The sequence below is a fragment of the Tympanuchus pallidicinctus genome, unplaced genomic scaffold, assembly GCF_026119805.1.
Source record: "Tympanuchus pallidicinctus isolate F22 unplaced genomic scaffold, pur_lepc_1.0 scaffold18, whole genome shotgun sequence".
Lineage (NCBI taxonomy): Eukaryota > Metazoa > Chordata > Aves > Galliformes > Phasianidae > Tympanuchus > Tympanuchus pallidicinctus.
Window position 1 is genome coordinate 11185232 of NW_026294699.1, and position 14360 is coordinate 11199591.

The 14360-nt window shown below is 49.2% G+C and overlaps 1 protein-coding gene across 2 annotated transcripts; it reads right to left on the reverse strand.

Annotated features, from left to right (window-relative positions):
* Positions 1 to 17: 17 nt before the first annotated feature.
* AP5Z1 (adaptor related protein complex 5 subunit zeta 1) lies at positions 18 to 9730 on the reverse strand. Of its 2 annotated transcripts, XM_052679564.1 has the most exons (17): positions 9613 to 9730; positions 9400 to 9537; positions 8879 to 9065; positions 6931 to 7075; positions 6407 to 6519; positions 5774 to 5942; positions 5219 to 5359; positions 4856 to 4893; positions 4613 to 4775; positions 4176 to 4354; positions 3533 to 3675; positions 2647 to 2796; positions 2297 to 2408; positions 1802 to 1899; positions 1465 to 1597; positions 1071 to 1285; positions 18 to 748 (listed from the first exon to the last, which is right to left on the reverse strand). In XM_052679564.1, exons 1-17 carry the CDS (start codon positions 9651 to 9653, stop codon positions 478 to 480), a joined length of 2436 nt encoding a protein of 811 aa, XP_052535524.1. In that variant the 5' UTR covers positions 9654 to 9730; the 3' UTR covers positions 18 to 477. The 2 variants fall into 2 exon arrangements, with proteins under 2 accessions (XP_052535524.1, XP_052535526.1); XM_052679566.1 differs by lacking the exon at positions 9613 to 9730 and having other exon boundaries at positions 8879 to 9248; positions 9400 to 9487.
* Positions 9731 to 14360: the final 4630 nt, after the last annotated feature.

Here is a 14360-nt window from a genome sequence, read left to right on the forward strand (position 1 = left end):
GTAAGACAAAAGAGCAGTGAAGGCACACAACAGATTTAATGGAGCCACTTCTGCTTTCTCTGCCTCACAAAGAACTTTGCTTGGCAAGCAGAAGTGACAGGAATCACGTGTGTAGCCAGGGTGCAGTCAGGGGAAAGGAGAGAAGAGGATGCATGTCAACAAAGGGATGTGATGGGCTGGCAGGGTGGTAATGCAGGCACTCACTCACTCATTCACACAAACCCACTTATTTTCAATCCATACTGGCTCGGGAGAGGTAGGACAGGAATAGGAGGTAGAAAAAGCAACAGATGCTACCAGAGAGATGCACAAAAACAGGCTGCAATCCAAAGAGCAGCGTCAGCTCTACTTATTCCTGTTTTCTGTTTCGTTCACAATCATTTGTTCCTCGTTTCCAGTTCAGAGCACTCAGCCTTGAGTGCTGGCTGTGTCAGATCAGTTACAGTAGAAGCTGGAGCCTCCCACAAACCCCACACCTCACCCCGGCACAAAGCCAGGCGCTGGCTCTAGGAGACGGGTCACTATCCTCAGAGCAGAAGGCAGGGTGTCATTCACCTCCTTCTGAAACCGTGTGCGGGCCACGTCCACAGGTGGTGTGAACACAAACTGAGCCACGCTTGGCATTTTTAGGAGGTTCATGAGCTCGGTTGCCCGGGTAAGGATCTCCTCACGGTCCTCCTCGCAGTACACAGAGGTGACAGCAGGGCTCTGCACAAACGTCCTCATCTTGGACAGGAACAAGGACACCCTGCAGGAGAGAACGACACAAACTTCAGCTGGTAGAGCCTCGCACCAGACAGGGTCACTATGCAATCATGTGTACCACAGAAGACTGTTGCAAGCAAACACCAGATGCCAATTGTCCTTTGTCCTGATGCACAGAGAGTCTGTCAGCAGATGAAGCCCACTTCCTCAAGCTGCCTCCCTACAGTTCGCTTCCTCTGTTCTCTTTCACTTCCAGGCTCTATCAGTTGCCAAGTATCATCATCTAACACTGCTAACATCTGTGTTTGGATCCATCAGATCTGCAAGTTTCTGCCATTTTGCCCTTGCCTGCCATCAGTCCTTACCTGGGGATCAAGTCCTGGCTGCGAGCTGCCAGCTTGGTCAAGGCAGTCATAAGGACAGCGATGGCACGGGGCGCACAGCTGGGGACACTGGCCTGTGGTCGGACCTGGGTGACTTCAAACAGCACAGCCTCCAGAGCCTCAAAGAAGCGGTTGATCTGTTCCACAGTGCAGCGCTTGTCATAGGACACAGACATGTACTCTCCAATAGCCCAGACCTGAAACAAAGGCAGATGTACTCGGGGCAACCAGAAGGAAAGGGGATCTTATCACAGTTTAGGCAATAGCAAATCAGATGATGTCATGCTAAGACAGGATAAAGGAGGAAAGAGAAGCTGACCAACAGATGGCGCTGCAGCCCGGACACACTTGGCAGAAGCAGGCAGGCCCCGCTTACCACGTGGGTGAAGATGGGCTCCTTGTTCTGGACGTTGCTGACGGTTCCTGAGAACTCCAGCAGCTCTTTGGACAGTTCCACAACGAGCGCAGGGCGCAGCTTGCAGAGCATCACCAGCTGTGAGCTCAGCACCCTGCAGGAGAGATGGAGAGAGCTCAGACCGCAGCCAAGGCACTTGTCACCAAACCGAGGAGGTGCTGGCAGCATCCAACTACTAACACAGCAGCTGCACGCTCGGGAAGGTCACAACTACAACAGCTGCTGTGCTGCCCTGGGAAGCCAGGCTGCAGGCAGCAGAAGGGCTGAGAGCTTGGCCAGGCCTTCTGTTCTGTCTCACCTATGCACGTCATCTTTAAACGCTGGGATCTCGTAGAGCTGGTCGCTTCTCTGCAGCACCAGCACCACCAGCTGGTTTATCAGAGATGCATCTGCAAACTGAGAAACAACCTCTGCTTCAGCAACACTGGTGACTTCCAGCAACCAAAACTCAAATTGATCAGCCAGAGAGGACTATGCCAGCACAGAGACTGCCTGGTACAGCAGCAGAGCAGTGCATAAAGCAGGCACCAGGCACTCATCCTCCACTTGCTCACAGCTGCCTGGGAAAACAACTGTGAACACTGATACTGCACCACAGAGCTCTCTTCCTTCTTTGGATGAAGCGGGCAGCTCAGTGCAGCTCTCTGCCAGTACTGGACCACCCCATTCTCTCACTCCATATACCCTTCTGCTGAAGTTGCACTGTGTTAACACTCCTTGCAGTGATTGTTCTTCACCTAACAAGAAATCCCCACAGGACGTGTGGAAGTCAAACTGCCCAAAAAGCACTTACCTCAGCCACCACACTGAAAAAGAGCTCCAGCAAGACAGGGACAGTGTCTGCACACTGCATGACCCTTGGGCTGCTTGCCAGGGATCCCAGCAGCTGTCGGAGTGGAATCAGCCTGCAGGCAGTAAAGAAGCTACTGATAAAGGTGTGCTCCCAACTACTCCCTTGTCTTCCCTTCCCTATAGCCCACAGAGCCTTAGAGCACTTGGCAGAACTCATGCAGGGAGGGAAGGTCAAGCCCACCTCAGCCCAGATGAACGCAGCTATGCCTTTCCTAGCAATCCCAGTGCTGCCTTCCAGACTTGGCAGGCCGAATCAAACCCTCTTGGCAGTCTCCTAAAGCAACCTCCTACCTCTCCTGGAAGTCTTCAGAAACAGATTCGACACGGAGAAGGTACTGGAATGCACTCCTGTAGAGGGGATTGCGAAAGGCCTCCATGCAGGCAGCTGGCTTCACAGCAGGATCACAGGCAGCCCTCTCAGCAGATGGGAGAGAGGAAGACCTAGAAGGAGGGACACACAGAATGTGCTGAATTGTAAGAATGGGCCAGGCTACGGCTGGAATCCTGAGCAATGGAGTAACACACTTGCTGCTGAAACAGGGACACATTCACTTGGTCTAACCCAAGTGCCCTGAAAGCCAGAGAGCCAGAATGCCTGAAGTGGTGAGAAACAGACCTCAACCAACTTCTTGTATCTAGGATGGCTTCCTTTTCTGAGCGCTCCAAAAAGAGCTGCTAATGTCAGAGAACAAAAGGAAGAGCAGAAGTACAGCAGTGAGTACAGCCAGCTCCAATGCTTTCCCATCTCCCTGGACACTCTTCCAGTCCACTTTTTCCCAGTTTGGGAAAAAACTTCTGTCTGCTTCCAAAACACAGCCAGCAAAGGGGAGCAAGAGCAGGAAAGGGAGGGACGACCCACTAGTCCACATCTCTGTGGAGGCAGTGGCTGATGGCAGACACTCCAGCACAAGGCAATAGTTTGGATCTGTATGCAGGTGATGAAATGACAACAACTCTGAGCTTCAAAGACAGCCCAGTACTGAGGTGTAACAGCTGTCTTTCTGTGCACATCACATTACCAGGAAAATTGGGCTGATGTCTTGTGCAGCTTTGTGCTAACCTGACTGCAGCCTCTCACTCCGACAGCAGCAGCCAGAGGGCAGCTGAAGCTCAGGGAAGCGTGCAGTCAACATCAAAACCCTGATAAGCAAGTGAGAGGAAGGGCAGTTAGCATTACCTCATCTGCACATCCAGAGCTGCTGTCAGACAGGGCAGGTCAAGCAACAAATGGAAAATCTCAATGGCTGTCCCCGCATCCAGCAGAAATGGAAGAATATCCACAAACTCAGCAATAAGGGGCGGGCTGTTCCATGCCAGAAACTGTAAGAAAGCAGTACAGACTGCTGCACTATCCCCAGGGTTCCACCACATGGCCAAGACAATTCTCACACTGTGACCAAAAGGGATCAGGAACGGAAAGTCACTTCTGAAAAGCAGAAACAAAGACTAAGAGTTCAGCCAAGAACCAGGGAGGCTGCTGGTGGCTCAACACACGCACTTAGAAGCTGATTTAATGGTGAGCAATTTGAAATGTTTCAAGTTTCCCAAAGCCAAACTGCTGTGTCCTAACTGTGCACCCTGCACTACGCACTGACGTAATACCAACCCACACTCCCCTCTCCTGGCAGAGCTAATCACACCCAGAACCCTCTTTCCACCTCAAACTCGCTATTTTCTAAGTCTTTCTTACCCACCCCTCTTGCCTGTGCCCTGCCACAGAAGTATAATGGTGGGCTGTGGAGTGTGCTGAAAGCAAGGATTTGGAGGCATAGAAAAGAAGCACAGCAGGCTGTCTCCTGTGCTGCTCTGGCAAGATGTACCTTGAAGAGATTTGGGAAACTCTGCCTGAATATGCTGGAGGTCTCAGTGAAGAGCCGGCTGTTATCTTTGCAGAACAGGACAAATTCAAAAGCCAGAGACGAGTTGTGGAAGAGCTGAGCTGGGATATCAGTGAATAAGTGCTTGTAGATTGCATCAGAGTCCACAGCAGCCATCTCGCCTGGGAGGATACAGCACATTCCTGAGCACAGCTCACCCAGCAGCCCTGTCAACAGGGGCTCCAAGGGATATGCAAAAACTAAATCTGGGTGTGTTTTTCTACAAAACACAGGACAGCCCAGCTTCTGACTCTCCAGGAGTGGGATCATGAATCCTGGAGTACAGCCAAGGCTGAATTATAACCTCCAGCAGCCAGCAAACTGCCAGGACAAAAGCTGTGCTGTGAGTATGCCAGACTTATTTGTGGAGGATGACTTACCATGATTTAGGAAGAACTGGGCAATGGGCAGCAGTGCCCTGGCATAAGTGGCATCCCCGCTGATCCTGCCATGCAAGATCTTCAGGAAGGATGCTGCACGGTACACATAGGAGGAGTCCTGTTTGCAGATGATGTCCATGATTGTCACTGCCTCAATGAGACACTGCAGAAGGGCAGAGAGCCAGATCACAGTGGGAGGAAGTCACAGCACTGAGAGCTTCAGCCCCATCCCCGTGTACTTACAGCTTTCTGCAGGTCTCCATCAGCTTTCTTCAGGGCCTCTGCCAGAGAAATATGTCTAAGTTAAATCTGGAGTCCAAACAGGAATGTTAGGCTGTCAGTATGAGCACTAGTCCAGATTTCAGGACAGGTGGGAACACATACTGATCCAAATTCCAGGCTAGTAAGAATCAAACTCCACAGCATCCCTACAAATCAAAGTCAGGAGGCAGGCTTAAGGCGTACAAGACAAACACCGGCAGCTGCAGCCAGTCCTGCGCCTCCAGCCTCATTGTGGATGCCAGGGAGTGAGACCTCAGCCCAAAGAAGCAGCAAAGCAGAAGCATTTTCAAGAACACTACAAGGAGGGCTCATGGCAGGACTCACGGCGATTGCTCTGCTCCATCAGCCGCTGGCAGTACTCAAAAGCTTTCTCCCGCAGACGCTCCCTTGGGGGAAGCAGGCGACTCGACGTGGATGAAGCCGAGACCACAGACATAACAGACCTGTCCATTTCTGCTTTGTCACCTAGAGAATAAAGGTTATCACGTATCAGCTCGCATCACAGGCATTGCAGCCCACTTGCTGCTGAGCAACAGAGGGGGAGGGGTCTGTCCCCAGGCACACTGCGAAGTAAAGAAGGCTGGGAAGAAGGCAGTCACACAGGAATACTAAGGAAATGCCATCTCCCACAACCCACACCCTCTTCCTCAGGGACAAGTGGCATTTTGCCTGAAACCAGGGAACACTGAATGAATAAATCCTTGCAGAAGTGTCAGAAAGCATCAGCCGGGAGGTTTTGTCTTAGTCCAAGAGCTCTAAATTATTGCCCACCCTCTGGCCTCTTGCTGGATTTCTGGCACAGCCACCTCATCAAGTCAGAGCACATCTACCTCTTGGGGGGTGCAAATCCACCCTTGTCTGCAGCCCTTTGATTCAAACCTGAATTTGGTGTGTTCATCTCCTTGCCCCCATAGCACAGCAGCCATTTCTGCAGCATGGAGAAGGTTTGCATGTTGAGCCACTGATCCTCTGTGTAGTGCTGACCCAGCGAGAGCACCGTGAAGAAGTCTGTGGCAATGGCACCATCCACCTCTGTGACAGGGCCAGGCTGGGAGGAAAGATGCAGCAGGTAAGGCCCCCAAAGACAGGTGAGGTGAGAGGGCAAGGAAAACTCCCCTGAGCCCGTGGAGACCAGCAGTCCTTGTTTGCATGCACTGTGCACTGCAGTGCAATCTTCTACAGCCAGAGAAGCCAGCAGCATTGCATCCTCCTCCCCACCTGAAATACCTCTAACTTTTCCCTCCCACTCACAAGGCTTTTACTCCAAGGTACGTGGCCAACTAATGGTTCTCACCCAAAAACTACTTCATAAGTTCTTTCTCTACAGCAGGACTCCTAAATTTTGAAGCTACAAATACCCTTACTTTGATTTCTTATGCCTTTTGTCTACACATTCCCCAAGAAAGTGACCAAATAGAGCAGCACTTCCAGATTTATCAGAAGTTGATTATAACAGCAGGCTGCTGACAAGCAAACACCCCTGTGAGATAACCACAGCAATTCAACACTGACCTGTCTGGTTCTGGGATTGGAGAAGAAGCCTCCAGAGGGCTGAGCGACTCCTTGCTGAGTACTTGCATACCTCAGCCAGTCAGCCATCTTCTTGCTGACTACATTGATCTGCTCTGCACAAAGAAAATCACAAGCTCACAGCTAGATCAGAGAAGCAGTCTCTGCAGCACACCTCTACTGCTCTTCAGCTGTCTTTCTATTTCTCTTTGCCCAATACTCTTCAGAATATCTGCAGTTTCACATTCCTACTGCATCTAGAGACCCACACCTAAGCTAAGGGACGTGTTAATTTGATACAGATCTGTACTGAACTCTGTCCCCTGGAAGGAGCCCAAGCAGCTGATGGCCCATTCTGTTCTTTAAGTGGCACAATGTACCTCAGCCAAGCTCACTTTCCTTGCGGTGGAGATGTCACTTTTAAGAGCACTTTCCAACTCTTTCTCCCATCCAAAGTCTTCAAGGACCTCTCTGATCACTATGCAGATCAAAGCCAGATGGTAATCCCAGGTCTCCTACACACTTACCTTCAGTTAGAGCTTCTGGTGACAGGCTGACGACATTTGAGAGGATGGGAAGAAGATACCGAGAGCTCTGACCCTCAGGCAATCTTCCTTCCAGGGCCTTCACAACACGCTGTCCCACAGCAGACACCGCAGCCTTCTCTTCTCCCTTCAAAATAAAGCAGAGGTAAAGCCAGGCAGATAATCTCTTAACAGCACTACAGACCACTACCATACAGAACTCCTCCACCAGGCATCGATTCCAATGTCAAGGACAGAAACAACTCACAGCACAGGCTATTTTACCACGTCTAACAGAGTTCTTCAGCAATGTGAATTCATAGATCTCAGGAGGGGAAAGTTCTCTGATGGAGCAACGTGTTTGTGGACAAACATCACCTGAGGTGGGAATCAAAAGCTGCAGTGGCTGTCCTCAAATTAAACATGACTTTGACCCATCAATTCCAGAGCAGCGAGTACAAGCATTAACTGCTCCCCTTGCAGCCAGCTTTCTAGCTGCTAAATCAGAAATTTATGAACAGAAAATGGAGCGTTGCAGCATGTTAGAGGACTCTCTGCTTAGTCCATATCCTCACAGTGAGGAAAATAAAGCCGTTACAGCTGTGGTTCTGAGATGCCAAGAAACCCTTCTGTCCAAAACATTTTCTTTTTAACAATAACAGGGTGGACGCAGCCTTTGGAGAGATTTTCCTTCCTCATGAGCATTATCATGCCAACAAGAACTAAACCTTCTCTGCTGCTTGGGGTCCTGGACAGCTGTTTGTTGAAGGTGGGGAACAAATATTAATTTCTGACAGTCTCCATCTAATGTCAGCTTTGTACCTGATAGCTGGAAGCAATTAGGAAACAACAGGCAAGTTTCCAATGAGAAACGTCATATTAGAACCTCACCCACCACTGGTTACTTTCTATGCTCCTCTAGCAAACAGATGGGGGCAAACTGATCAAAGGAAAGAAAGACCCTGTTAAAAAGGAAGCTTAAAGTTTGGGGATCCTTACGGTGAAGGAAAAAGGAGAGAGACCCTCATCCTGTCCCACAGATACGTCGCTGCTGCCTACTGCAAACAATGGTGCTGCTTATGTGCATTACTGATGTGTTTCCTCCTGCTGCTCAGAGGAAAATCTGGCTGGACTAAAATCAATGGCAGGTTTCCAGCTCCTAATGCAACCCCAGAGGCTGTGCCTTCTGGTAAGCCAAAAGCTTTATCAGAAGAACATCAGTTTTACAGAGCCAAGGGGGACAGGCAGGTAGGTAGAGAGAAGAAAGACGATTTCCATCCAAAACAGCAACACATACAGACCATATTTTTAAAGGTTCTGCCTAAGCCAGGGCTGCATTCACGGCAGGGGCTGCCATTCCTGCTCCATTTTTAGCCACAGAAGTGATTCTGAAACAGCTAAAATGCAGCACGTTTTAGTAGTGTAAAGAATTAGGAAAACCTCTTTCTAGTTTTAGTTAGAATCTAAGAAAAATTAAAACACAAGCTACGTTTTTATCCTGTAGAATTGCAAAACAAAAATGTAGGAGACACTGCTGAGCATACAGTGAGACTCAAAGTGAAAAACTTCAGATGGATTAAGAAAAATGCTTTATCTTTAGCAGGCACATGTAAGAGAAGCAATGGAGAAGGAAAAAAGCAAGGTGAGGTTTCCAGTTTATTTCTCAGAGAGCAATCAATGTGGATGGAACATAAAAAAGTGAGTTCTCACATTTCCTTCTCCGTGGAGAATCCAGGTCTTTGAATCAGCATCCAAATTTGTATTAAAAAAGTTCCCAGATTTTCCTACACAAAACAGACTGATAACATTCCCTGAACGGACAGGGAAATAACTGCTTTCTCCTGGAGATCACCAGCTGATTTTCACTCCCCATGAGCTCAACAAACACAGAGAAGAATCAGAAAACAAATCCATATTAACAAGGGGACACCGGCCTTGTGAGGCAGCTCACCTGGGCCAGCAGGACGGAGGAGACCAGGCTCAGCAGCTTTGTGTCATGGATCCTATGGCAGGAGAGGCGCAGCCCATCGCAGGGTGCCATCTCTCTCAGGAGGGCAGCGCACAGCAGCTGGATCTGCTCGGGGCACTTGGGTGCGCACAGCACGGCCTGCAGCAGCTCCACGAGTTGAGCATCCAGCCTGCGGGGTCAGCAAAGCGTTAGGAGCGGAGCTGCGTGCCTACAGCCTGCACGTCTGTGCCGCTGGCATCATCTCGCTTCACAGCGACCCTGATTAACGCCTTAATTATCACCCGAATTCCGTCCCTTCGCACGGTTTGTGACACGGCGCCCGCTACACTCGCTGAGAAGGGACGGTGGCCCCCTGCAAGGGGAAAACGGCACAAACAGGGCTTTAACTCTTACGCCGAACGCACTGTTTACACAAAGGAGCGCTCCCTCAAAGCTCCAGCCCTCCCCTCCCACCTTCTCGGCTCAAACAACGCCCGCTTTGCCTTCACCCAGCCGGCACTCACCGACGGGGGCTCTTGCTGGCGGCCAGGACGAGGTGCAGCCGCTGCAGGCAGTCCGCGGCCTCGGCGCCCGGCTCCGGGCCCTGCAGCTGGGCAGCGACGCGGGCGGCGAATCTGCTCAGCTCGTCCTCCTGCACCTCCCTGCGAGGGACGAGGGGACGTGAGGACGTGAGGACCCGGCCCTCGCACACCCCGAGCCGCCCCGCATCCCGTTACCTGGCTTGCTTCAGGAAGCTCTCGGCCGCCGCCGTGCCCATCCCGCCTGCGCTCCCTGCACGCTGTCTCCCTCCCGGTCCGTCGCCAACGCGCTCCCCCTGAGCAGAGCGGTCCGCAGCGCCGGGCCCGGGGCACGCGGCAGCCCTGCGCGAAGGTTCCGCCCTAGGGACGTTCCGAGGGGGGGAGCACAGCCGTGTTTGGTGCGGAAGAAAGCGCTGTCACAGAGCGGGTGTCTGAGCGCTGGGAGGAGGAGCGCAGGCCAATTCCGCTTTGTTAATTAGTTGGCGGTTACAACGTTGTTATTCGGCACCAGGGAGCGAAGCAGCGCCGGGCTGCGCCGCGTGATACCAGCGCAGGTTCGGGAACCTCAGCGGCCCGCATAGAGCAAAGGACGTTCGGAACAGCTGCTCAGCAGGAGGGGCTGCAGCTCCCTGACACATCCTCCCCTGATGCTGACAGCCCTGGGGCTCCGTGCAGCCTGATGGACTCCTCAGCACTCATTAACAGCGTGCCTTGGCAATTAGCCACCGAAGCACCGGCTCCCTTTCACCCTCAGAGGCAGCAGCATCCCTGAGCCCAGCTATCAACAGCACGGCCAGTGCAGGGAGCAGGGCGGAGAGGAGCAGCAGAGCTCTGGTTTTCTCCTATGCCTTCTCCTCTGGCTGCATGCCTGGTGGGCACAGGGATACAGGGATGCCTCCAAAACTATAAGCAGCCAAAAAAAAGAAAGGCTCTGGATGAACGTCTGTGCTGAACAACACACTTTTTAAAATATTTTTTATATATTTTTTTTTAAATAATATTTTAAACGTGGAAGCATTAATCGAATGTAGATAACTTTCTGTCAGCTGTGGTTTCGAAAACACTCCTATTCAATTTCAGAGCTCACAATTAGTCAAAAAATCAAGAATTTAAATTCTAGCTCCTTTATGAGGATGAGGAATGCCAAAAGTAATTGTGTAACTTGGGTACAGTGAATACAGAAGTAATTTCTGTCACCATACACACCTACGAAACAGTGATTGTAAGTCATAGGCAAAGCTTCTGCTGTAGCTCACCTCTCAAAATGACATTTTGTTTCATTTCTTGATGGAATGAAAACTAAAGCTTGAGAAGTGCCTGGTAACCCTCACAGGGGGCATTACGGGTCTCAAACACATGCACAGCTACCTGTAGACTCTGAAACAGAGCGTCCAAACCTCCTATCTTCTTCCATATGAAAAGGAAAAAAAAAAAAAAAGGCAAAAATACTTACCCAACCAAGTTTACCACAGGAAAAAACACCACCTTGGTCAGTCAGAGCGGAACAGCGCTGTCAAAAATCATCGGCTCTGTGTGAGCACAAAGTTCTGCATCTCATCTGACGCCAGCCACAACTTGCTGAGACAGTGCTGCATCCAGAGGGATGAGCTGCCAGGGTGGGTGGGAGGCTCAGCCTGGTTTTAAGCCCCCTCGGTGCCACCTGGGGAGCGTGCAGGTCTGTCACTGGAAAGCAGCAAGCGATTTCAGGGCATCTTCTCTTTCATATATAATTTTATTTCTGGTTATAGAAACAAATGCTAAGAGGAGAAGCAACACTCCCCATCCACATACATCAAATTAAGGTAACAGAACAGTTGAAATAAATGAAAAAAAAAAAAATTGTAGAAATTTAAAACTTTGTTATAGCTTTAAAATATTACTGTTCTTGGTACATTAGAAATCACATTCAGATCTCAAATCAGTTAAAAAAAAAAATTATGGCTCCATATTTGAAAAACAACACAACCCACTGTATCCCATTTGATGCAGAAATGCAGGCTCTGCTCCTCAGGTGCTGGTTGTGCTGTCAGCACTGCTGGGATGCAGAGCTGCAGCGTGGCCTGGTGAGATGATGGACTTCCCAACTGCTGCCCCAAACGGAGCTCTTCCACTGGGGATACACACACACCTTGCTTTTTAAAAAGCACTGACTGTGAAAACAAGTCACAAAAGAAGAGAAAGTACTTTTGATATCAGTCTTACAAAAGAAAACCCCAAACATCTTGCTGGAGCTCGTACAGGCAACACCAGGAACTGAAATGCAGGCATGGCTTTCTCCCCCTTCACAATTCCTTAAATTAAGTGCTGAATCCAGGCAAGACGGGTAAGGCTGCTCGTAACAGAGCCAGTTCTGCTTCTGTCCCAGCACTGCAGTATCCTGGTCCTCGTCCCACTGCAGCTTTCCCACATGACTCGGTGTGAATGCAATCACAGAATGGAGGGAGACTCCAACTGCCTTTTTTTTTCTCTTTTTCTTTTAAAGAAAATATTCAGAATCTGACCAGGGCTTCCAGCTTCACCACCCACTGCTCACACAGCTTTTGATTTATCCCAAGACAGCTTCAGACAGTTCTTTGGATAGCAGTCTGGACAAGGCCATTCCATCGTGGTACAAATGGCACACATGGAACCCAAGAGTACCACCTTGTAAAGCTGTTATACTTTAAAACCATTTTCCATAATGTTACAATTGAACACTTTCTTTTTTTTAAACATTGCTTTCTTTTCCATTAAAAAAGCTGTTACAAAGCACAACACTCTGATTCTCTCTGCTTTAAGACCATCTTGGGGGCTGGAATACAGTGAATTTAGCCTGACAGCAATCCCCTAAACCCTAACCCTGCTGTGAAACCAACCTGCCTTCTTAGCCTGCCCAAATCTAAGGAGCAGCACTCAGCACAGCAAAGCATCAGCATCTCCTGCACTGGACTTTTAGCAGCAAAACAGAAACAGAAGGAAACATCACTTTTTCTGCTCCAATTAAATCACATTTTACTTGAGCTTACAGGCTTTTCTCCTCAACCCCTAGCTTTACGGAAGGCTCTGTTTCAGATTGCTTTCAGTGAACCTGAGCGGGATAGAAGTGAGACTGAATGGTCTGGATCAAGGATGCCAAGGAATGAGATGCTGCATGTGTTGCTTAACCCAGCAGCAGACATGAAGTAGTAATCAAATAATACCAAATAACAGGGAAGGCTGGTTGTCACAAGGGTTTGTTTTTTTTTCTCCTCTTCTTTTCTTTTTACTTTCTTTCTACTGAGAAAGAAAGCTGTTTCCTTTCGCTGCTCCTATTCTTGTGTATATACAAGGTTCCTCCTTGTAACACCTTCAAACCCTGTTTTGCCTCAAATATCAAAGCCCAACCAGCAGACAGTAAGCAGAAACCGAGGCAAAGCATTTGCTCAGGTCCTCACAAAGGAATTGCAGCTCTGGTAAGAGCTCTTCAGATTAGGAAGCCCAGTATCACATGCTTTTAAGAATAGTTCTCACAGCCCCAAGTAGGTCAAAAATGCACGTTTCTGAATTTAGCATCCTGGAGTTAAACCAGGACTGAAAATTGTCAGGTTAGGGAAAAGTTATTCTCTGTGAATAGAGATCTCATACCCCATAAAGAGAGGGAAGCGTAAAAGGAGAAAAATCCCACCATGAAGAAACTGTTTCTCTGTGCCCCAATGATAGTTCATCCCCTGACAGACAGACAGAGGAGCTCCTCAGCCTCACAGCATCCTCACAGACCCTCCATCCGTTCCCTCTGTTAGCAAGAGGGTCCCATTACTTACACAGCAGAAGCGTAAAGAACTCCCCAATACCACATCTAGAGATAATTGGAGACAAGAAAGGCTTCCAGCTTTCATTAGTGCCAGTTGGGGGGTTTTCTTGCCAGGAAAGCAGCACGGGCTGTGGGTGCTGAGTGCATGACAAAGCCAGGAGCTCCTACACAAGGCAGATGCAAGCACCGCAGCGCCTCATCTGCTCTGCGAGAGGGGTGACAGCAATCAGTGCAGGAAAGCTGCTTCTGCAGGCTGCCCACATCTGCCACACAAACAGGTACGTTGTTCTTTCCAAATCAGTGCCTGGTGCAGGAATTTGTCGACATACGGTATAAAAGTCTGTGTAAAGTACCACTGAAGAGAAAGAAATAGTCATGGACCGTTTATATATCTATATTTACACACTCACACACATTAATAAATATAAAATTTATGTTTACACAGATCTAACTTAATATTCTCTGGAAAAAAAAAAAATTATTTAAAGAGTTTCTACCTTAGCTGCCACCCATGAATTGTCAGTGGGTTCTTCTATCTTGAGAGCAAAAGGGGAGACTTGGCACAAGTTCTTTCTGAAACGTAAAGTGACACACGAGGAGAGGACCAGCCAGACCTTCTGAAGGGTTTAATTCAGGGTTGGTAAATCAGAAAGGTATCAAAAAGCACAGGTACCAAACTCGATTACAAATCTGGAATTTAAACAACAGCGTTCCAAGAAAACCCCAATATTGTTCAAAATGCTTTGCTCAGAACAAAGTAAAACGCTCGCTGCTCTATTACTGCCCTGTGAAAGCCATCTAACAGAGCAAACCCACCAACTCAGCTAGGTGCATTCACTGCTGCTTACTACACACTCACAGTCCTGCAAACAATCCAGCCAGCAGCGTGTGCTGCTCTAACCCTGTCAGCCAGTTGTTGGGCTCAGAGATGTTCCAGCACAAAGCTACCTTCTGGGCAGGTCCAGGCCAACATGCAAGCACTGCTTCAGCCTCATCAGCTCCAGCCAGCCAGATGACATCATAGTGATTGTTTTTCCCAGCACAGCTGGCTCCACTGCGAGCTACACTTCATGACAGTAGTGTATGCTACAGTAATAGCAGCTTTGGCATAATTTTTACCCAGAAGGAAACAAGAAGTTACATGATTGAACCATCTGTTGTGTAACTGCAACCTAAC

What these genes read in the sequence shown, in the direction of transcription:
- AP5Z1 (XM_052679564.1), bottom strand. Translation starts at nt 9,653, where the DNA reads ATGGGCACGGCGGCGGCCGAGAGCTTCCTGAAGCAAGCCAG. An exon ending in CCTCCGTCCTGCTGGCCCAG is followed by an intron (nt 7,076 to 8,878) that starts GTGAGCTGCCTC and finishes TTTATTTTGAAG; the next exon opens with GGAGAAGAGAAGGCTGCGGT. An exon ending in AGCCAGGACTTGATCCCCAG is followed by an intron (nt 749 to 1,070) that starts GTAAGGACTGAT and finishes TCTCTCCTGCAG; the next exon opens with GGTGTCCTTGTTCCTGTCCA.